Here is a 22,485-nt window from a genome sequence, read left to right on the forward strand (position 1 = left end):
CTCCTTGCAAACCTCTGGCCTGCAGGACTCTGGCCAAAAGTTAAACAGGACCAAATGCTGGCTTGTTTGGCTTGTCCCCAGAAGACGCCATTATCGGCTGTTGGGAAAGAAGGACCCACCCTGAACAGACAACCTGTATCTGCTTTTAGAGAGCAGCAGCAAGGGCAGCGTCCCTTTGTCTCCTTGGTGGAGCTGCTGCCATCACCAAACCATAACCTTCCTTGAAAGGACAGCTGGGAATGGGTGGCTGCTGGACTTTGGAGAAAGGTCTTCACTGCTTCTCCCTTGGGAAATGCAGTCAGTGCAGTGCTAGAAGTCAAATCAGTATAAGGCGGTATGTGTGTGTGTGTGTGGACTACGGTCTCCCCCATAATCGGTTCTATTTAAAACTCTTTGCTCTTCAAAGGATGAGGTATGTGTGTCTGTGTGTCTGCTGGTGAGCATTTGTGAAGGGTGAGGTGGAAATACAGGTGACATCAGTTGTACGTGGTTGTCTTGCAGTTCAAGGAGCCTGAGGAGAGTCAAGGGTGTCAGCTGGGGAATTATCGGGTGGTGCTCCTTCCTGGTCCAACTCGCTGTCTGTTTTGTGGCTATTCAATGTTCTTCAAGTAACAAATCTGGATTTCCTGTGTTTGGAGTGTGCAGCCAGGTGCGCTTTGCCTTCTCTGGGCCTCTGCACACCTTCTTGGACATCTGTCTGACTCCTTGCCCTGCCTGGCTACTTTTCTTTAGATGCTTTTGGCATTAAACCACAAATAAGTGGGAAGGTGGCCTTCTGCACTGCAAAGCATGTTCTGCCCCAACTTCATTCCCAAGAATGTTTTTAGGCCCTCATGGAGCTGGAGACATTTTTGGAAAATAGGGATCTGGCCTCAGTTTGGAAGGGCAGCCACCTCTTCTTCCGAAGCAACCCCGTTTCTATGTTCTTGTTGGCATTCCTCATCTGCCTTTCCTGCGAGGCAGCAGCCCCTGGACATGTCTTCAGATGCCTTCGAGTCCCACCAGACTCTTGGGAAATTAAAGAGGAAAGGGGAGTGTAACCCAATCTTTTGTTGGGAAGTGTTCCAAATGAGGAGGCTCCCAACACCGCAGCCATTTTGGGAAGAGGAAACTTTGCTCCAGGTGGCCGTTTTCTGAGAGTACCTTCATGGCCTCTTTCATTTCCCTGGTGCCCAAAAAGTTGTCTATGAGTGCCCTGTGATTCGTCAAGTAGTCTTTACATGGCCAGGAACAGAGATGAAGAGAAGGTACTGGGCAGTTCTCCCAAACTGTTCTGGAATTGATATGCAGAAACCAGGAGAACTTCCTCAGCATTTTTGGGGTTGGGATCCATGGCCCTAGCATCTCCAGCTTTTCATCTCCTGTCCTCCATGCACAAGCCAATATTGTAATTTTTTACCATTTCCCCATTTCTGGAATTCACAAAGTTGAAGCCTGAAAAGGCACCTGGGCAGATCTGTGGAGGAGAATGGCCATGGCGGTTAATGGTCAGGAATTGTGGATTAGTGCCCAAAGATTATTGGAGGGACCATAATGTCAGCTCATTTCAAGTATTATTTACACCAGCATCCATATATGACCCAATTCCATAAATCCTTGGGTGGAAAGTACACAAAAAATGAGCTTAGTAAGTTTTGTGATGCTCGTCTTCCTCCCTCCCTCCTGCCCATTTCTTGCTCTTACGCACCAGATGCTTGTAAGCAATGCTGGCAGTTGGGGTGAGGCTCAGTGGGATTTTCTGGAGGGATTCAACCATTCTCTTGCAGCCATAAACAAAACAAATGGTGCAAATATTTGTAATCCAGAGTGCCTGGTGCTGTTCTGTGCTTTTCACCTCCTCCTCCTTGTTTTTCAGGGCATGCTTCTCGAAGGGCCGCCTGGCCCGGAAGGCCCAGCAGTAAGTTGCTTGCGTCTCTTCTCTTTTTTGGCCCCAGTAACGTAGGTGGGTCTCCTCCCCTGCTGCTCAAGCAAGTTTGCAGAAGGCAGCTGCTCCTGCCTGCAATTGCTTCCATATGATGAATGTGGTGCTCCGTGCTTGCCTTACAAGGTCAATTTGACCATGCAGAAGTAAACCGGTCCCTCTTGTGCTTTTCCCCTCCATGATGAGTATGAGAACTTCCTTTCTTCCTTGGAGCTGATGTTCTTTCTTCCTCATCTCCATCAGGGACTTCCAGGCCCGCCAGGAACAACTGGGACGGTGGGCCCAATAGGAGATCCTGGAGAAAGGGTAAGTTGACTTGCATTTAAGGTGACTTGGAGTGGAGGGTGACGCCTCATTCCCAGACTTCTGTCAGGGGTGGGGGAGGCTGCAAGCCATTTTGGGGTAGAGTATCCACGAGCCAGGGCTGGTGCTGATAGGAGGCAGGCGGGGGCAGCCACTGACTCCTCCTTGCTACAGAAAGAAACAAACAGCCTCGTATTTCAAAGGGCAGTCGTGTAGCAAATGTATTAGCACACGACCCGTATTCTGTTTCGTGTCCATTTCATAAGTGGTTGATCACTGGACATGATCTGAAAAAGGCATATTATCCCAAAATCCAACTAGTTAGTCCTTAAGGTGCCACAACGCTCTGTTTTTTTGTTGCAGAAGGTTAACAAATCTTTTCTAACCAATATTATTATTGTTATTATTATCAAAATGTATATGCCGCCTGACTCCCAGCGATCTGAAACTTGCCCAGTCATCTGGGAATAAAGACAAGCATGTGGAAGGCAGGGTGGTCCTGGGGATGCACAGTTCTCCAGCGGTTCTCCTTCCAGCGGGTTATTTCCAGCTGCGGGACCAGCATGGAGGAAATACACTTACTGACTGCTCCTGAGATGATGGTGGAAAGCCAGAATCAGCTTTTCTGCACACCTGATGGCCCTTGGAGCACACCTGCCAGTCCCACACCCCACCTAGCACAGTGCAGGATAAAATTGCAGGCCCCCCAACAAATGGCCCCCCAACCTCTGCCTGAATATCGCTCGTAAGGAAAATCTCAGAACTTCCCAGCAGAATCCACTGCTGAGCAGGTCTTGCTATCAGGATTGATTCTGGTGTCATCCATTCTCCCATTTTCCTACTGCAAATTCATTTCAGCAAATTTTATTAGCTAGCAATTTTGGGCTGAGGATGTGGATTCACAGAAAACCCCATCCTCAGTGACTGGGTTCTCATCATTCTGAACCAGGTTAGTTAAAGACCCAAAGCTGCACATGAAGCTTAGTTGATGTAAACCTTTATCTATCTATCTATCATCTATCTATCTATATCAAATTTATACACTGCCCATCTCACTATGGAAGTGACTCTGGGCAGCTAATTAAACTTAATTAGGTTTTGCTGTTCTCAGTCTGTTTGCAAATCCAGTTCATTTCATTAGCTTATGATTCAGTCATCTTCTGTGAACCCAGAAGATCAATCGGTGGAGTAACCAGATCAATGGTGTTGCAGAAGCTAGACTACGTGCATTTCTCTCTTAAGTCCTTTCCTGAGAATTTGCACTTTCTGCAAACAGCTTCCCCTACATTTTGTGTTTGGGTGTATATTTGCCTCATAGATGCACTGCGATCCCCACTCCGTCAGTTGTGAGATACACTGCAGCATTCTGGAAAGGACAGGTTCAAGCACGTTGTTGCATTGCTTCACACGTTTTGGCAACACGGATGGGACAACTTTACCTCTTTAAAAAATCATACTGAACAACTTTCTCCTGTTCCTACATTTAGTGTTTAGGTAGAATATGGTCCTCTGCCCTTTCCACCCTTTGGTTATAGCTTTGTCATCTGGACCAGGAGATAATTGCTGCATTGGAGCTCCAAGGCAAATGAAGGGTTGGAAGCCTTGGGTTCCTTCGAAGATATAATGGCTTTCCAAGATGGCTCTGTTTGGCGCAGAAGCCAGAGTAAACCCCCCCACGCCTGTCTTCAGATGAAATGTGAAAACATGATTCAGGGTCCTCTTCTGGAGGAGCCTAACACAGGCTGCCATAAAACTTCCCGGGTCTTTGCATCAGAGTTTCACATTTCTCAGCCACGTTTTAGTCAAGGCATTGCTCGGCTCCCAAGAGAATGTGGTTTTTTTTCTGTTTAGGCTCTTGAATTAGGCATTGACACCCTAATTAATTAACATGAAAGCTAAAAGTACAGGTTTGGTCTGATTCAGCTATAATTAGAATATTCAGCCCAATTTATTATGAATTTCAGTAATAAGAAATTCACAGGAACATTTCAGTTAGTATTGGAATAAATGTGCTGGATTTTCTCAATTTTATAATCTGCCTGGGAAGATGAAGTTACCAGATCCAAATATATTATGAAAGCTTTTCTTGCAGTCTTCACAGTAACCAGCAGAAGGAGCTCCAGGGTGTGAAATTAAAACCTTCCTTTGATTCTCTGAAGGAGCAGGGTGCTCTTTGGATTTTTCTGGGCTGGCTATTTCCTCTTTAGAGAGCTAAATGAGACCTGAATTCCTGGTCATGATATTTAAGTTTCTTGGTGCACTTGGAGATGTTTCTGTCAGGAAACAAGAAAGGTTGCTCTTCCCTCACCCAAATGAATGTCAAAATGGATTAAGTCCTTTGCTGGGAGCCAGGACCCAGCAGTGCTGGCTGATTTCTTGGCCTCTTTTTCCCATCAAGTAATTTTGGGGCTTTCTCTCTCCAGAGAGTGACTCCTTCCATGCTTTGGAAGGGTGGACTCAGTGTGGGAGCCAAGGCGTTCCCTCTTGGGGCCACGCTCCAGCCTCGAGAACTTCTCACCGCCTTCCTACTATAAGTGCTCCACACATTTTTTAGGATTGTACTCAAGGATCCAAAGATCCCAGAGAGCTGAGAGTGTGCAGGGGCATTTTTCCACATGGCTCTCTGCATTGGAGTCCCCCGCTCCAGTAGAATATTTTTCTGACGTTTCAAGTTATGTGCCATGTTTTGAGCAAATTAATTTGGCCCCCAGATTTGCTTTCAAAAATTGAACTGAGCCATTCTCAGCCCTAGTGAAGCATTAAAAATGTGCTTTACAGAATGAAGGAGGAAAAATCTCTGCCCCAAAGAGTGCCAGTCTGGAAACAGAAAAACAAGAATGCATTGCTCCTGGGCTTTCCTTCTCACCACGGGCAGTGAGAAGAAGCCCTTGGTCTGGTTAGGTGGTGGGCACATTCCAAATTTGATCTGTGGATCAATCAAGAGACCTCTGTGGCTTAATCCCATGCCATTCTGTCTCATAAGCTGCCTGCCAGTTGGGCACTTCTGAACACACATCTAATGCTCATCTAAAGATCATCTAAAACACATAGCTGAGGGTACTCACATAATGGCACTGCAGAAGCCAGGTGCCCTCTTCTCCTGCTGCCAAAGCCAGAATGGCCATGGAGGGATGTCCCCAGTGACCAAAGGGAGGGGCATGTCACGCTGCTGAACACAGCCACTGGGAACTGTGCAGATCAGCGTCCGAACCCTCATCCATACAGAGGCATCTTTGCAAGCACCATTTTTGCTGATGAAGAGGGAAGCCCCACTTTCAAACTGGTAGACATAGTTGGAGGTGGGTTGCATCCATGGTGGGATAGGGATGAGTTGAAGGTGACATTGTGAGGGCATGGCATGAAAAAGGGTGAGGGAGAAATCTTCATGCTGCAGGAAAATGAGGAAGAACCAATGATGTAATCTAAGACCATGCCATTGTACATTAATCTACAACCACCCCATAAAAATATTTCTTCTTCTTTCCTATTCCACCCTCTGCCCCTAGATTTGAAGAGAGAGTCTTGCCATCATTCCTTTAAGAGGGATCACTTAAGACAATTGTTAAAGTACCAGCAGGAGGCTGTATTGAAAGCCTACTTTTGTCTTTATGGCTTTCTCTTGGACTTGCAACTCATTCCACAGAATCCCAACTGGATAACAAACGAACCAAATAAAGGAAAGCAGATCTCCATGTCTGCATCTGGAGAAGAACAGCAGGTGTATTTGCGCTTATGTGCAATTCGCCCATATTTGTCCATTTCAATCATGTTCCTTCATTCCAAAATAAGACTGTATCCCAGCCACTAGTCAGTTTTCCTGCCTACAGCACAAGGGTCTCCTTCCCTCCTCATTGGGACTATTTCTGCCCTAGTGTCTTTTCATTTTTTATTTATTTCATTTTATGTTAATTTGGGAGATGCCCAGAGGGGATGTGGGGAGGCAGAGAAGAAAGAGAGTCCTGAAGTCAGATCCTCCCATTCCTGTTGCAGCCCCCACCTGGTGGATGTTCCCCCACTGCCTGGTGGGGATTTGCAGCAAAGCCAGAAAGCCAGTCACCTTGCCTTTAAGAGTGGTTGACATGATAAGCAGGGCCATCCAGTAGTGGCTGAGAAGAGAAGCAGGCAAGGAATTAGCAGCAGGGAGAGCAAAATACACGTTGGCATTATTGGTGCCAATTCAAGGTTAGGTGGAGAGCACTGCAGCTGAGGAGTGGAGCAGGGCCTGGTGATTCTCAGCATCAATTTGATCCTGGAAAACGTGGACCTGTTTTCTAGGGGGGGAAGGCTCCTCTTCCACGACCACTGAGTTCACGTGCCATCAGGTGGAGGCCGGAGGCCCCATCTGATTTGCAGCCCCTGCAGGAATGGGTGGAGAAGGAACAGAATGAAAATAAATAAATAAATAAATGGGAATGCAGAGCCTTTGTTTAAATTTGGAAATCAAATAAAATAGGAAGGAAGAGCTAGTGTTTAAATCATTTAACGAGCATTGATGATACCAAGATTTATTATTCATTCATATTTTATTGACTACTTTTTGAAGCATTGCCTGAGTAACTGCTCCTTGCAACTGTCTGTCCCTTCCAGTGAGACTCTCTTTCTCCTGCCTCCTCCCTGAGGAATTAACATCTGTGAGAGGAGGGGCTTCATTCAGGGCCAACATGGTGGTGCATTGAACATGCATGGATGTGGCACTCTCTGGTGCGCAGCCTGCCCTTTCACCCTGGCAGCTGGATCACAGACCCAGGTCCCCAGGCTAGTCTACACAACACACTGCACCTGCTGGCTGCATTCACACTATGCCCCCACATCCTAAATTTATTTGTTTGTTTATTTAATTTTTATCCCACTTTTATTATTTTTATAAATAACAATAGGCGGGGAACATACCTAATATTATTCCCTCCTCCTCCTCTTTTCCCCACAACCACCACCCTGTGAGGCGGGCTGGGCTGAGAGAGAGGGACCGGCCCAAGGTCACCCAGCCGACTTTCATGTCTAAGGCCGGACTAGAACTCACAGACTCCTGGTTTCTAGCCCAGCACCTTAACCACTAGACCAAACTGCTCCAGGAGAGCTGGGTTGCAGCAGCAGGCTCAGCACCCCATCAGAAAACAAGCTGAGCCTGTGATGTCAATGCAGCACTAGGCCTTGAAGTGACCCTACACAGCAGGTGTGAGCCCAGCCATCCTGTCAGACTCCATTCCCTCTCAGCCCCAGCGGGGGGTGGGGGTTCCATGTTCATCTGCCAGGGCAAATCTTCCGGTTCTCAAACTGTTGGAAAAGAGTGGTTGGGGAGGGCACCACAGGAGGCACAGGAGAGATTCCAGCTGCATAAAGCATGACCTGCAAGGCCATTGCATAGGGATCAGGGAAGTTAACGTCCACCAGGTTGGGCAAAGTTGTGTTTAAGTAGCAAACCCTAATTCCTTCGCAAAAGCGGTTGAGCACAATCTCTAAGGCTGTGTAGAAAGTCTTCAATTACAGGAGTTACAGTTCAGAAACATCTGATCTCAATAGAATTGTGCATCCCTAATGCCAAATGCCACGTGACTTTACATATATGGTAACAACACTGACTATGATGTCATATGTCAGGTACTGAGCACAGTTTTGACTAATGATAGCAAATATTCTTTCAGTTCATGATAGATATTAAACACGAGAGGTAACATGTTTTTTAAGGAAACTCCATTTTTTATGATTTACTCTCTTCCCCACCTCTCCCACAACTCGGTGCAACCTTTTCTAAATGATCCCCAAACCTCACAGATATTTTGGTTCAAAGGTTTTGGCAGCCATAGAGGAAAATACAACCCTTTGCTTTGTGAAAGGTGGTGTGGCTGGCAAAGCTTCCCAGCTCAATGCATTGACAGATTTCTTGGCAGGCAATGGCTGAAGAAGGACTTCCTTCTCTTTCTTCCATGGCTTAATTTTCCCAGTACTGTCAGCTCCAATTACCCACTTTCACACCCAGGACCAGGTCAACAAATAACAATTCCTGTGTTCACACAACATCAGATCAACCAGATTCTGACTGATCATGCTTGTCTGGAACACATCCTCTCAGCCCAGCCTGATGTCTGGCACCAACATTCCCATGGCTGATACTGTCCTTCATGCTCTCCTTTCACAGGGCCCACCTGGACGTCCAGGGCTTCCTGGTGCTGATGGTTTGCCAGGCCCACCTGGGACAATGCTGATGCTGCCGGTGAGTATGGCTGAGCCAGCAAAGCCTTTCTGGGATTGCTTCTTTGGTTGAGTACAGAATGTAGACCAGTTGAGTGCAGAAGAAGGAGTGGGAAGAAGATTGCCTACAAAGGAGGGTTGGTGTATTCCAGAGGCATCCCCTGCCTCTTACGGCTGTGTGAAGGGGTCCTCCCAGGTGTGGCTTGGCTTGGATGGTGGGGCTTGGCAGCACTTCAGGTTCCAAGGGGGGAAACCACCACTTTCCCTTGAGTCCAAAGGGCTGCACAGCCCCACTGCGTGGGTCAAAACAGCTACTCTTCGGATTTGTTGCGAGGGTGGCTTTAGAAGACAAGAAGCAGAGGGTCCACCCCGCAATGCTGCTACAATCAGGGTCCAATCAGCATCCCTCTATGGAGTGGCCAGTGATGCTCCTAAGAGCAGTGAGCCACTTACCCTGTGGGACCCCTCCCCATTTTCTCCTTCTGGTCCTCCTCATCCTCCATGTCTTCCTTCTTCTCTGGCCCCTCTTTGTCTTCTCCACAGTCTCTATCCATTCCTCCATCCTCTTGAACATTCAGCTGAAATTATTTTTAAAAAATGGCATCCAGCCCACGTAGTCAGAGCCAGGCCCGCCTGCTACTGGCCCTCTTACTCCAGACCTTCATGTTCAGACTTGGCTATTCTCACTCTAGGACTGTTTCTCATCCATCTCACTTTTCCACATGTGCACTCATGAACCTCTCAGCTCCATTTCCACATTTATTTGAAAATAATTGTTGAGATCATCACAAAAATATGTGTTTGAAACATTTCTCCTAAAAGCATATTTTATATATGTTAGCCTAAAAGGCACATTTCTGAGATGTTTGGACATTTTCTTGGGCCTTACAAAATTTAGAGACATGTGGAACTGCAGGATCAGCTCATCCATCTGGCACCTCAATCCAGGAAATAGGGATCAGAAGGATGAATGTCAAACTGAGGGGAAGCAAGACCCTTGTGAATCCCGATGCGGCTTCTGAAGCTTCAGTGCCACGCGTGGGCAGCCAAATCACCTGCGCACCCCTCCTCGCACCCGGGGGAGGATTTAACAGATGGGGAAAGGCTGCAGCTTGCAGAACCACAAACCAGCAAATAACGGAGGGAGAAAATGCAGGAAATAAAACGTGCTGGACAGGGAGAGAGGGACTAAAATGACTGGTGCTCCTGTCAAGGCTTGGCTCCCTGTGGGAAGGCGAGGTGGAGAAAGAGAGCAAAGCTTCTTGGGTGCACAGGGTTGCTCTTTCCCAGTCAGGTCTATCGGTCTGGGAGAACATACTTGTGAGGAGACAGCTCCACTCAAGGCCATTCTCGATGAGTGATCTGGACTCCTTCCAGGCCTGTGTTAGTCCTTAAAACCATGGCGGCAGCCCGGCCATTGCCCCGTTTGAAGAGGAGCACAGCCTAACTTCTCTGCATCTGGAGGAGGAGGCTCCCACCGTTCTGGTTTTGGAGAAGAGCAGGAAGAGGAACCCGTCTCCACCGCCTGGTGCAACAGGGTTGCTGAGTAATTGTAATTTGCAAAACTCCTTTGCTTTGCTTTGCTTTGCACATGGCTGTGTTTTGTCGGGTGTCTGGTTGCGGAACCAAACCTTGACCCATTGCTCTCTGCTCTTGCTCCCTGCAGTTCCAGTTCAGCGGAGGAGGAGATGGTGGCTCCAAAGGGCCCCTGGTCTCTGCCCAGGAGTCCCAAGCGCAAGCCATCCTGCAGCAGGCTAGAGTGAGTACCCAGTGCCCCAAGCATTCTCTGCAAGGAAGCCATGGATCCCCGGAGCCAGCGTGGCCGGTGGCTGCAGTCACGGGCCAGAGCAGCTGAAGGCTTCCAGCCGCCTTGTTTACCTTCTAGCTCCTCCGAGCAAGTCTGATGCAGTTCTTGGTGGCCCTTTTGCAGCAGCTAATCTGGTTCCCCTCCAGACAGGGGAAAAGCTTCACCAGGCTTGTTGAACTTCCCGTGGGCAATCAAAGGTGTTTGGGTTCAATGTGGTGGGTCAAATGTCAGGAGGAGACATCTGGGTAAAAAAAAAAAAAGCGGTGGCCATCTTTTGCAGATGCTTTCAACCATCCCTGCAATATCCTTGTTCTCATTGCACCAACTTGTCTGGGGTGACAAAATGGAAGGTTATGGAGGTAACCTGGCTCTATCTTAGAAATAATAAGCAAGATGGAACAACCTGGGATCGTCTGAAGGCAGAAAGTTGAGTGGGATGAAGAAGGATCGAGGCTGAAAAGTGGCTTCCTTATTGGTCGGGTGTGAAAAGGAACAGTGACCCAGACCCCTCCAGACAGACAAAATGCCGAGCCTTTTATGTTTAGCAGGACACCAAGGAACAGCTAGCTTAGCCTTGAGCCACCCACTCTCCCTTCTCTTTCAATGCTTGGGGGGGCAGGGCAGGGGCACCCACTTCTGAACAAAAAACAGTACTTTGTTGTTACGTGATGAGACCCAGGGCTTCCTGGAACACACCTCCAGATACAGTACAGACGTAAGACAACCATACCCAGCAATTCATTCATTCTGTCATTGATTTGTACAGCCTATTAAGACACCCCTCCCTCCCACCCCACACATGGAAGGCTTTTCTCATCCTGATTGCCATGCAGGAAGGCAGGGTCAGTCATCTGTAGCCTGTTCAGTGTCATCGAGAGCAGGTCATTTTTGTAACATCTGAACAGTTCTTAATTGCAGATGTTCCCTTAAAATCCTTTGAATTACCACAGTCCCAGCTCCAAACAATAGGTTCCCCTTTTGAGAGGTCCAGCAGCAGCTTCTCGCAGCAAAAACACCCCTGTGGCAGCTTTAAGACAAGCCCATCTCTCCTTGCACAAGCTTTTGTGTCCCACTGCCCACTTCATCATACGTGGCACTCCACTGTTGCTGGGGAAAGCCATCCACAGGGATCTGAAGAGAGCGAGGAGGACAGGAAGGCAGAGGCCGAGGGTGCAGGCAAAAGACACTTCAGTCCTGCTGCAACGAGTGGCGGTGGTGGGCCCTGCATTTTGCCTTCTTGTCCCTGATGGCACTGGAGGCTGGTTTGCCCTCCCAGTGGGTGCTGGCTGGCTGAGGAATGTCAGAGAGCAAGAATCCAGCTGGTCTCTGCATTCATACAGCATGCTTGTAATGGTTGCCTATCCCAAATACTCAGTCTCACAAGCTCGGGCTTAAAGATAACTGATTTATTAAAGGAATAGTATGCAAATACAGAGAAAGCTGAGAATGAGCAAAAGCGCGCCAAATACAAACTTTAAAAGCCTTGCCTTCAATCCAGTTCCGCCCCAAGCGCTCGTCAGCACGCACCCCCTCCCAGGTGTTAGGAACCGTTACACACGCCTGGGAAAGTAACCTTGAACAGGATTGCAAACCCAAACATACATTCCACAGATCCAAAACAAAGGAGAGCGCAGGAATGGAAAAACCCCGAACGAGCCAAGCGAGTATACACGGAAAATGAATTGACATGTGAAACGTTACAATGTTAACAGAACATTGAAATGAGCAACATGACAATGCTCAACCTGGTTACTGGTTTGCCTAACCAGGCTAGGTTCCTGGAACACACTAGGCAATAAAAAAACTAACCAAAGTTAAAATTAGCCCAGTGTGCAAATGCAGGCCCCATATCTTTGACTTGATTTAGCTTGTTTTACAAGAACAAGCAAGAAACTGGTGGATGTGTTGAGGGAGGTCTCCTCTCCTAACATTTACTGTATGTGATCCTACCAGAGATTCATTTCCCACATGCAGTTCAGACATGCCCAGTTTCAGTCTGTTTGGCAAGTCCTGCGTGCCCCTTCTTACCTGATTGTGGGGCTTCCTGAGATTTTAAATCAAGCTTTAAGCCCTGCAGACTTTGGCTTGCTGTCTTTTTCAAAAACAATGTATTTCCTTAGATTCTGCTCTCAAAGCAGAGGTGTTTTTTTTCCTGCTGCCCCTTTTAATTGGGGAGCAGTTAAACACTCAACAACCATTCACTACATAATGTAGCATTTCTGTGACTTCCTTGCTGTTCCAGTTGCAGGCATGGGTGGATTTTAATTACTGGAGAACACAGATAATTACAGGTCTTTTAAGGTATTGAATTCTAGCAACGGAACAAATTTGTCCCTGCAAGGTTATAAAGTGTGGACAGCCCCATTACCTAACCAAAGATTTATTGACTCTCACATAGCTACATGACTTTTTAATTAGTGGTTTTTAAAAAAATAAAAATAAAACATGACAATGACATTTTAAGCTCTTTGTGTAATGTAGTGATACAAAGTCATTGTTAATTATTCCAGATTCTCCTACTTCCCACCTCCTACTTCTGTATCTGTATCTGGGATACTATAAGCCTATTATCTGGGTACTCTGAGAACAGGCTGTAATTGCCTTAGGGGGAAGGGCGAACGGTAAGCACACTTGGGGCGCTCGTCCTGTTTGTGCTACTCACAAGGAAGTCTTGTGCGTAACTGTATATGCCTGTCCCTGCTTTCCTTGGAGGAAATTCCCACAAGCATTCCTGAGTGGGAGTCCTGCCTTTTTTGGCTGTGCCACTTAACCCACCTCTCAGTGGCTAGGTTCACATCATACACCAAATTTGATGAAAGAATCAATTCAACCCCATTTCTGGGTGAAATAATCTCACCTAACAGGCTAGATTTGCAGCATGTCTCCATCCCCCAAAAACTAACCAAGGTTTGCCTGTTGCCTGTGGTGGGAATGCTTTTAAGTGGCCTGATTAAGCCTCACATGTGAACGCAGCTTGTGTGTTGTTTGGATGTGCCAGAAAGGCTCTGTAGAATTCAATTTTATTCAATTCTACAGAGCCTTTCTGGCACAATCCAAACAACAGCCTGCGGCTCCAAGAGATGGCAATCCTGTGCACATCAGACAACGTTGGACAATGTCCAGCTCTAGCACAGGGGCCCCATCCTCTCCTCTCCTCCCCTCTCCTCCGTGTCTGTGCCTTTGCTGTTCCTCTTGTGGGCTGTATTTGGATCCAAAGGGAGCAAAGATCCAAACAGGGCACACCTGGGGCAAACGTCCAGTTAAAGGCAGGGCAGATGCAGATGGGGAGACACAGCTGGATTCTGTCTTGGCACGTTTGGCCCTGGGTTCCCATTTGCCCCCCCCCTCCAGTGCAACAGAACCCCCTTCTTCTTCCTCCAAGCTTAATGCAGCAGTCTAGGCTTCCCCACCTGCTTCTTCCAGCATCCTGGTCAAGATGGGTTCAGTGCTTCCACTTGTGCGCATGCTTCCTTTTTATGTGGAAGGCCCTACTTGTCCCTTATGCCTGACCCCCAGCTATGAGCAAGAAGGGGGGCTTCTTCCAAGCCAGAGGCTTAATCACCAATGTGATCATTTGTAGTTGCCAAGAGGGGCTTTCAAAGGCTCTGTAGCCATCTCTCCTTGGAGAGGTCTGCGCCTGGATGGCTCTCCAGATATTGAGCGGGGTCCATGACGCCATTTCTCTCTTTTCCTGCAGCTGGCTTTGAGGGGGCCGGCAGGCCCAATGGGTCTGACTGGGAGACCAGGCCCCGTGGTGAGTAAATCCCCTTTCCCACAGCTCTGGACACCATTTTCTAGAACTTTGTGATCAGCATGTGCAGAACAGCTCACTTAGTCATACTTCAGTGAGGTAGCTTTGGACTCTGGCTGTGCACAGCCATGGGAGAAATATTTGTAACTGTTGAAGCATGTTGCAATGTGCTTCCTTCCTTACGAGGCATGGTGCACAACCTGAGCCCACAAATCATGTGGCCTGAAGGCATCAGGTCATTGAAATGTGCCAAAAATTGTCATCATCAAGTTGTAATTCTTAATTGGGCGTGGGTGGGAGGAGTATTATTGAATACATGCCTGGAGAGTAGTCACATTTCATTAAATGTAACTGAAATAAAAAATAAAGTTTTGGCCAGTTCTCCCCTGTTACTCTCTGGAGTGACGAGTCCAAGGCCAGGGCAGCCCTGGGATCAAGGGATGCATATTTTCCAACAGCTCTTGCACAGGGGGCCACATTCTCAAGAGTGGTGGGCTATTTGCTTCAAAGGAACCATGGTTTGGCTGTTCACACTATGCCACTTTGTCCCAGTTTGTTTAATGGTTTGCTGTGATGGAGGGGAGACTTAGCAGCAGCAGCACCAGCTGGCGCCCACCCACTGTTGGCCAGGACTGTGGCAGCCCTGGAGTCAGTGAAGTCAGCCATTGCTCTGAAGGATGACACACACTGCCAGAATGGTGCCAACTTCTCACTAGTTTGTGGTATTTGGAAGGAAAATGTGTTTTTTGTTTCCCAAGGTCCTTTGCAAAGGGGCTTCATGCCATGGTCACATGAAACATGTACCTCTGTCCTTGTGAAATAATATATTGAGAGGAACAGGTCTAAGCTAGAGCTGATTCATTTATTTGCATTCTGCAGCAAGATTTTTTAAAGAAATGAATCTGATTTGCCTTGAATAAAACAGCCTCATTCCCCAACTATTCTACTGCAGTTTTCGTTGCTTACAAACTTAATGAAGGAATCGGGGGGGGGGAGTCGGGGGGGGAGTTGGAAAGTGGAATAAATGCCTATTCTGAAAAAAATAAAGCAATGAGGGCAGATTTCATCGAATGTCAGGGTTGGAAAGGCCCAACCCCTTCCTGAGGGAGGAATCCCGTGGTATGGCATCCCTGACGGTGGCCATCCAGGCTCAAATATCCCCAGCCCAGCACAACCACAATCTCCAGGGTCAGCGGGTTCCTCCATGCACAGCCCTTATTGCGTAAACCAAAATCTGTTGTCTTGTAGTTCAAACCCCTTGTTCCTTCTCCTGTCTCTTGGAACAACAACTGTCACGTGGAAGGCAATTGTTCAGCCTTTGGATACTTGAACACAGTTATCATGCCTTCCATTCAAATCTCCTGTTGACTCTTATTATTCATCAATAGCCATTATTTAGCAGCTTGAGTCCTATCGAGTTAATATCCTTAATGCCTGCTGAGAATAGAACTGAAAAGGCTAGATATGGTAGAATTCAGCAGCACATCTTTAAGACGGCTTTTCAAAACTGAAAGGATATGGATTAGATGAGCCTTGGGATCCCTTCCAAAAACATTTCTATGATTCTTAAATCCATGTTCCTATCCCTTGGAAGCCAGGCTTCTCACTTCTCCTGCCTTGACACCGCTGGGCCCTTGTTGCTTGTTGGACTATTTGAATGCAAGGAGTGCCTTCTTTTCTATTAGCATATTTACAAGGTTGAATGTGCTTCTTAGTGCTCAAGGCCAAATCTTTTATTATGTGCCTGCAGACAGCATTCTCAGTGGTCCTTTGCACCTGTTACTGCTGGACCCCTCCCCCAAAATGGCCTTTGGATCCACAGGGATTTTTTTTCATTATGTGCCTTTTTACCAATGTTTCTTCTCATGCAGGGACCCCCAGGTGGTGGAGGAATCAAAGGTGAACCAGGAGATATGGGGCCTCAGGTAGGAGTGATGAGCAAGATGGATGTGCTGTTTTCCCTGGTCAGTTTTGGAGGGACTGTGGTTGCTCTACTTTGCCTCCTGATTCTACTGAATCTTGCTTTGATTGAGAGGCTTTCTAAAATTAATGCCAGAATTGAAGCAAAAACAGTGCTTCACCAAAGGTTCCAAGGAAACTGTGCTTCAGGCATATTTCCCAAAGCGATCTCTAAGTTTGAGGCATTTTTATTTTTGTGCAGTGTTTTATGGATGAACACCTAGCTGTCCCTGTGCCCTAAATTGGCTGCCCACATTTCCTGCTCTGAAGGAGCACCCTGGGAGGGGAGTTGGTGGCTTCCCTTGGAAGTTAATGGGAGCCAGAGAGGCTGGGAATGGGGCAAGGCACAATGGGACACCCACATCCTTAGGCTACCTTGTTGCTAAGTCAGTCCAAGAGCGCTTGACTGCACTCAAGGGAATGTTGCTGAGATTCTCCTCTTCTTTAAGAGACGTTTTGAAAACAATTTTTCTTTTGTCAGATTGAAGAATTTTTTGGCACAGCCCTGAGTGTTGTCTATTAACTTTCTTGAGACTCTTGAATGTTGCTGTCTCCCAGAATAATTGTTCTGGGGAGTTGCAACAGCATGATATCAAGCCCTCTCAACCATCCTTGGGCTGTCAATGCACCTAGTAACAGCTTGTCAAACTGTGAGCTTCCTTCCCTACCACTCCTTCCTGTGGAGAGACTGGGGTCTAACTGGAGGTCAAAGTAATTGACCCTTTCCCCCAAGCTCTCTCCTGGGAAAGAAAAGAGCCAGCTTTCTTCCAAAACTTCGGGTTCTGATTTCAATTGGTTCATTCTATTCCAGGGTCCACGAGGGGTACAAGGTCCTCCGGGTCCATCAGGGAAACCAGGACGCCGGGTAGGTAACCTCTGAAAATCTTGGCTAGGCCTGGACAAGCCTGGCCTGCTCAAAACCAGGGCGATGCTGCAATAGTGTTCCGTGCAAACCATGGGCCATGGCCTAAAGAGCTCTGGGAGGGCCAGCCATACAGGTCATGGGCAGGGCAACCCAGGAGGGAGTGAGAGGCAGCACAGAGGCCTGACTGGCAGGAGCCCCAAAGAAACTGCTTCCTTTAATGAGTGCATTATTCAAATTTGCTTGTGCTCCAATCAAAGCTCCTTCACGATTCTGTAGCTACCTTGCTCAAAATTCTGCCTGAGTGGCAGCATCTTGACAAATAAATAACAACCTCAGATATGTGGATGACGCTGTCTTGTTGGCTGGGAGCAAGGAAGATTCAGGAATCTCTTGTTGAAGAAGAAAGGAGGAAGTGCAAAAGCAGGTTTGATATTAGGAAAATCCCAGTGATTAAGTCAACAGGCATTGCCCACCGCCAGTGTAAATGCGCGGAGAAGAAGCTGAAGCAGAAACAGAGGTTATCTTCCCAGGCACAAAAATTGACAGGGGCCTGACTGTAGCCATGAAAGAAAGAAGCACCTGCTACTGGCGAGACAGACTGGCAAATCGAGATGAAATATTAAAGGGCAGGGACATCACACTGGCAACAAAGGTGCCTATTGCCAGGACCATGGTTTTCCCAGCTGTAACAATAGGCTGTGAAAGCTGGACCATCAGAAAGAAAGAAATTCTGAACAAAAGAAATTACAGGTAGTCCTCACTTGCTGACTGCCTTGTTTAGTGACTATTTGAAATTACAACAGTGTAAAAAATAGCTTTGCAACCAGTCCTCACATTTTTGACCAGTGTAGCATCCTGCAGTCACATGATCACCATTTGTGTGCTTCACAACTGGCTTGCGACAAGCAGAGTTAATAGAGAAGGTAAAAGTAAAATTGTAAGTTGTGGTCATGTGATGTTTTACTTAACAACTGTGGTGCTTCGCTTAATGACTAAAGGGGAAGTGAGGTGGTAAGCCCGTTGTGGTCACGTGATTTTCCGCTTAGCAACTGTGGCGCTTAGCAACGGAGCTGCCGGTTCCAATGGTGGTTGCTAAGCAAGGACTACCTGTGTGATGCCAAACTGCTCACTGGAAGTGCTAATATCCAAGCTAAACTTTAGATGTTTGGGACACATCATGCAAAGAGAAGAGCCGTTCAAGAAGACCTGATGCTTGGAAAAATCAAAGACAATTGAAGAAGAGAACCGGATAAGCTACTGCAATGAGAAGTAGGAATAACTCTGAGGAACAGGAGGAAGAGCTGCTGCCAAGACAACGGTCAGATAAAAGACATCTGAGTCCGGGACAGAAATGTAATCTGAGAAAGTGTCTCAGGCAAGACCCGCCCTCGTTCTCGCAAAGACAACGGGAGGGAGGGGGAAGCGCATTCAGACGGGCAAGATTCTGTTACTGTAATCTTCTAATAAAAGTAGTACTGTATTAGCATGCATGACTTTGGTTTCCTAGTCTGGTCTATCGACTACTGAGTCACTGAAGAATTTCTTGGATGAGTATCAGGTTGAACTAAATGCTTGCAACAGTGGCGAAGGGTGAGTTAGCTCTTGCCAGCACAAGAACAAAGCCACGGTCACTCCAAGACAGTCTTCCAATTCTGAGCATGGGCAGCCAGATGAATTGTGAAAAATGTATAGGAGAAGCAGGGAGGGGGCAGATAGTGGAGTGGGTGGACTGTCCTACGACTGTAGCCTCAGCTCAAGAGCAAATTCTGTTCACCTGGATCTGGTTTGGCTATTTAATTCCCTTTTCCTCCTCTCCTTTTAGGGACGGGCTGGCAGCGATGGTGCTCGAGGGATGCCAGGCCAAACGGGGCCAAAGGTAACTGGGCCAAACATTCTACTTCTTGTTCATGCCATACTTTCACCACTCCAAATGCAGCATCCAGGGAGGAATTACATGCTGAGTGGCAGAAAATTAGCCATCTCCTAATCTAAAGAACCACCTGTATTCTTCTTTCTATGGCACTCACTCAGCTTTCATCAGAAGAGACAAGTGGTAATGCTGAATTTGAATGCAGGGATGTTGCCTGGAAGTCGTATATTAGAAGGTTTAAGTGGTTGATTATGTAGGTACTTAACGTGGAAATAGATGTGGGGAGGGAATTGTTAAAGAGGAGGAGGACTGCAAATCACCCGTTTCTTCTCTAAGTCTCCCTGGTCTCCAAAGCAGCTTCAGGGCGAAAGAAGGGAGAGGTGACAGGAGAATAATTTATAGCTACAGAGGCAAGAACTAATTCCAACATGCGAGGATGTGCAAGGATACGCCAGGACTCAAGAGAATCACCATCCATCAGCTTTCTCCTCGTAGATCCTACAAGGACAGTTTAAACTGCTTTCAGAAAGGTCCAGGCAATTCATTCTTTCAGGCCCTCCCTTCCCATGGGGAGCACCAAGGGACTTTTGTGCAATTGCACGTGGAGAGAATGAGGGTGGGCGGGTGGGTAGGAGGGTCAGAGAAGGTTACTAAAGCCAGGCAATACTCTGTCAGAGCAGAGGGGAGCAGCATTCTGGAAAAAGAGCTGGGATTTGGAGAAACGCATGTTGAAATCCTGCTTGGTGAATTTACACAAATAAGAATGACATGGAGGATGATAAAGTTTAAAAATAGATGTTGGAAATGCATCTGTTAGAGGAAGTTACATACAGAAGCTCTGTGTTTTAGGAAAGGTTGTGAACAAAAGGCAGTGTGGATTTTTACAAGTTTTAAAAGAAACAACTGCATAAAAAACAACATGGCCAGTAAGGTAGATGCAGCCCCTCTGGACCACCTGCCCTCTTTCTCCTTCACATCCACAGAGATTTTGATCTCTGTTTCCCTGCCAGGGCAAAACAGTGTGAGGAGGGCAGGGAGCAGAAATGGGAGGCTGCCTGGTACCTTGGCACCCATCCTGTGATGGGAAGCAAGTCCCACCTCTCAGGAATACGTAGTCAGGGAGGGGTGGGGGGATGGGCTTCCCCAGCAAGTCCTAGGCACCTAAGATTAGATGCTGCCCCACCCCTGCCTGCAACTTGAGGCACTGGGGCCTCCTGTGACCCCCAAGCCCTTCCAAAGATTTCCACTGAATTGCCATTTTTAATATGATTATTTGAGAAGTCATCCTATTTATTTAAATTTCAGTGAGATTAAACAAAACCAAATTGATTTTTTTGCCTAACTCTTTGTTCTGGCTCACCTCCTTGTCCTTGGCAAGACTCTCAAATGCCAAATTGGCTTGAAAAAGGTTGCACTGATATTTTTATCCTGTTAGAAGCCAGAGTGCAAATGCCTGAAACAGTGAATGTGGCATACAATGGGCCCTGGAGGGAGAAAGGAGACCTGTTATTGCAGGTGAATGGAGGGGGAGCTCCCAAATCCCTCCAAGGACCCCACCTTTCAGCCTCCTTTAGCCAGCACTCCTCCCTTCCTCTCTTTGCACTCCCTCTGTGCTGTGTGCGCTCTGTCCTTGGCCCAGGCAGTTCAGGTAATCTTGCCCCTCTGAGTCAGGCACCAAGGTGGGAGCCTTTGGTGCAAACAGCCCAAGTACTTGCACTGTTAGCTTAGCTAGAGGAAGGAGTGGGACAAGATTTGCCCTCTGTCAGGGCAGAGCAGGGAGCAGAACCAGTACCAGGCCAGGGTTGACGTTCCTAAGGAGACTTTCACAGTTGAAGGCTGACCATGCATAGTCAGTCCTGAAATATGGGAACTTGCCAGCATCTGCCTGAGTAGATGTGACACCAGTTGGCCCTGAATTCCAGGCTTAGGCTGCCTAAGGCAGCCACCCTTCTACCGAGTAGACCAAAAATCACATGAGGCACTTTTCCACACAATCACGCATTCCTCTGTCTGTCTACCTTCTCAAATCCTGCTTGGAGATGGAGTTGTTCCCACAGGCTGATGGTTGGGACTCCAGTTCAGGGTTGGGTCTTTGGGGGCAGTTCAGGCAGCGAGGACTGATTCTGCCTTTCCACTGGTGCTTGGACTGCCCTTCATCAGGACTGTTGAGAGCTTGGTCATGATCCGCCTCTTCTTCTGAGGTTGGGTCAGAGGCCAAGGGCAGGATGTTTTCTCAAGGACCATTTGGAACTGGAAGTCACTCTCCCTCTGAATTTTCTTGCAGGGTGACCGAGGTTTTGATGGCCTGGCTGGGTTGCCTGGGGAAAAGGGACACAGGGTAAGTCCCTGCATACGTTTTTGCATTGTTCTGCTTTCTACAGGTTGCTGAGGTGAAGATGGTCTCTGGTTGGCTTTTATTGCTGCACACTACTTTGTTTGGAATGGCCTGTTTCTCAGAGCTGATTGAAGACAATGAGGATGTTCTCATCTTTACTAGTGGTCTTTCCCTGTTGTCTGGAAGGGTCTTTGGGCCTTGCATGCCATGGTCTGTCATTTGTGGCTTGGCCAACAAGTTTTCCCTGCTTCAGTTATGGAGTGGGAGTGTCATCCATAACATTTTTTCAAGTAATAAAACAACAAGGAAAGGGAGGAAGGGAGAATTTAAGGCCAGGATTGCTTTATTATTAAATGCAACGTTTTTCTAATTTTCAGCAATTGCACAGTATCTTTGTGTGCTGTAAAAGATTTGGGGCCTTTAAAACATTGGAGACAGACCTTAGTGGAGAAATGAATGTCCAGGACCAATCCTGAAATCTCCCAGTGCAGCTGTGCATTGCAGTGGAGTTTTAATAATGAAGTTTTCCCCAAATGCTGCTTGAAAACTTTAACAATGACACATCCAGGCCGACCTGAGGGAGGACATCAGTGAGAAAACTGTAACTCATTTGCAGAGACTGTTCTTACAAATCATTCCCAGTGTTTTAAGCATCCTGGGCCACCAGGTCAGCTGGGCTCCAGGCACAAAATCTCTCAGGAGGGGGCTGGGTCTGTGGGCCTTCAACCAATAGCCTTTCTGAAAACCTCCAGTTGCCAATAGCTCAGGCAGCTCATCTGGGGTCCCACATAAATCTCTTCTCTTTCTTACTGGTACCTCAAAGGTCTTCACATTTGCATTTGGCAGCCTTGGGTTCCCCTGCCCTGCCCCTTCCCTTTGGATCCTGTTCTCCTCACTCCTAGCAGCATTACTACTTTTATTTTTTATTTCATCTTTTATTCTCTGGGTCCAAACTGCCTGTGCAGGAGAAAGCAGTTTGACTTCCATGTGAACCTGCTTCAGCCAAAGTGGCCAGTGACAAGGAGGGCTGGCTTCTGGAAGAGCCCAAGTGGCCTGCCCCTGGGTGGGTGTAGCATGCCTTACCTCTCTGGTGGAGGGTTTTTTCTTGCCCTTTACATACACACCCAGTGCTGCCTCAGAAGGGTGTACTGCACACAATGACTTCCAAATATATCTAAAGGAACAGGAGAAATATATAACTCACCTGCAAAGAGCTGTGTTGTCTTCTCCAATAGCTTGCAGATCAGCAGTTATGGAATATATGCCTAGCCAGTGTCTCAGTCTTTGACTCTAGGATTTTTTTTGGGAGTGGGGGGATCAAAAACATGGCTGATGCTGCCCTTTTTTTCCTTTAGGGTGATCCTGGTCCCTCGGGTCCTCCAGGAGCCCCAGGTGAAGATGGGGAAAGGGTGAGTTCTGTCAAGTATTCTTTTGAACATTAAGGAATGTGGGTCTGTTTATCATTCACTGAGCTTACATGTGGGT

General features: G+C 47.4%; 1 protein-coding gene across 2 annotated transcripts in view; it reads left to right on the plus strand.

The window, feature by feature from the left end:
- Positions 1-22,485, plus strand: part of COL5A1 (collagen type V alpha 1 chain) — a 234,267-nt gene that overhangs the window by 111,012 nt on the left and 100,770 nt on the right. For both annotated transcript variants that reach the window (XM_063316318.1, XM_063316317.1), the window contains exons 10-19: positions 1,856-1,897; positions 2,165-2,227; positions 8,361-8,435; positions 10,080-10,172; positions 13,918-13,974; positions 15,843-15,896; positions 16,742-16,795; positions 18,618-18,671; positions 20,950-21,003; positions 22,356-22,409. In XM_063316318.1, the coding sequence (XP_063172388.1) occupies positions 1,856-1,897; positions 2,165-2,227; positions 8,361-8,435; positions 10,080-10,172; positions 13,918-13,974; positions 15,843-15,896; positions 16,742-16,795; positions 18,618-18,671; positions 20,950-21,003; positions 22,356-22,409 (600 nt within the window). The remainder of the gene's footprint in view (positions 1-1,855; positions 1,898-2,164; positions 2,228-8,360; positions 8,436-10,079; positions 10,173-13,917; positions 13,975-15,842; positions 15,897-16,741; positions 16,796-18,617; positions 18,672-20,949; positions 21,004-22,355; positions 22,410-22,485) is intronic.

Source organism: Candoia aspera, chromosome 16 (genome assembly GCF_035149785.1).
Source record: "Candoia aspera isolate rCanAsp1 chromosome 16, rCanAsp1.hap2, whole genome shotgun sequence".
Classification (NCBI taxonomy): domain Eukaryota; kingdom Metazoa; phylum Chordata; class Lepidosauria; order Squamata; family Boidae; genus Candoia; species Candoia aspera.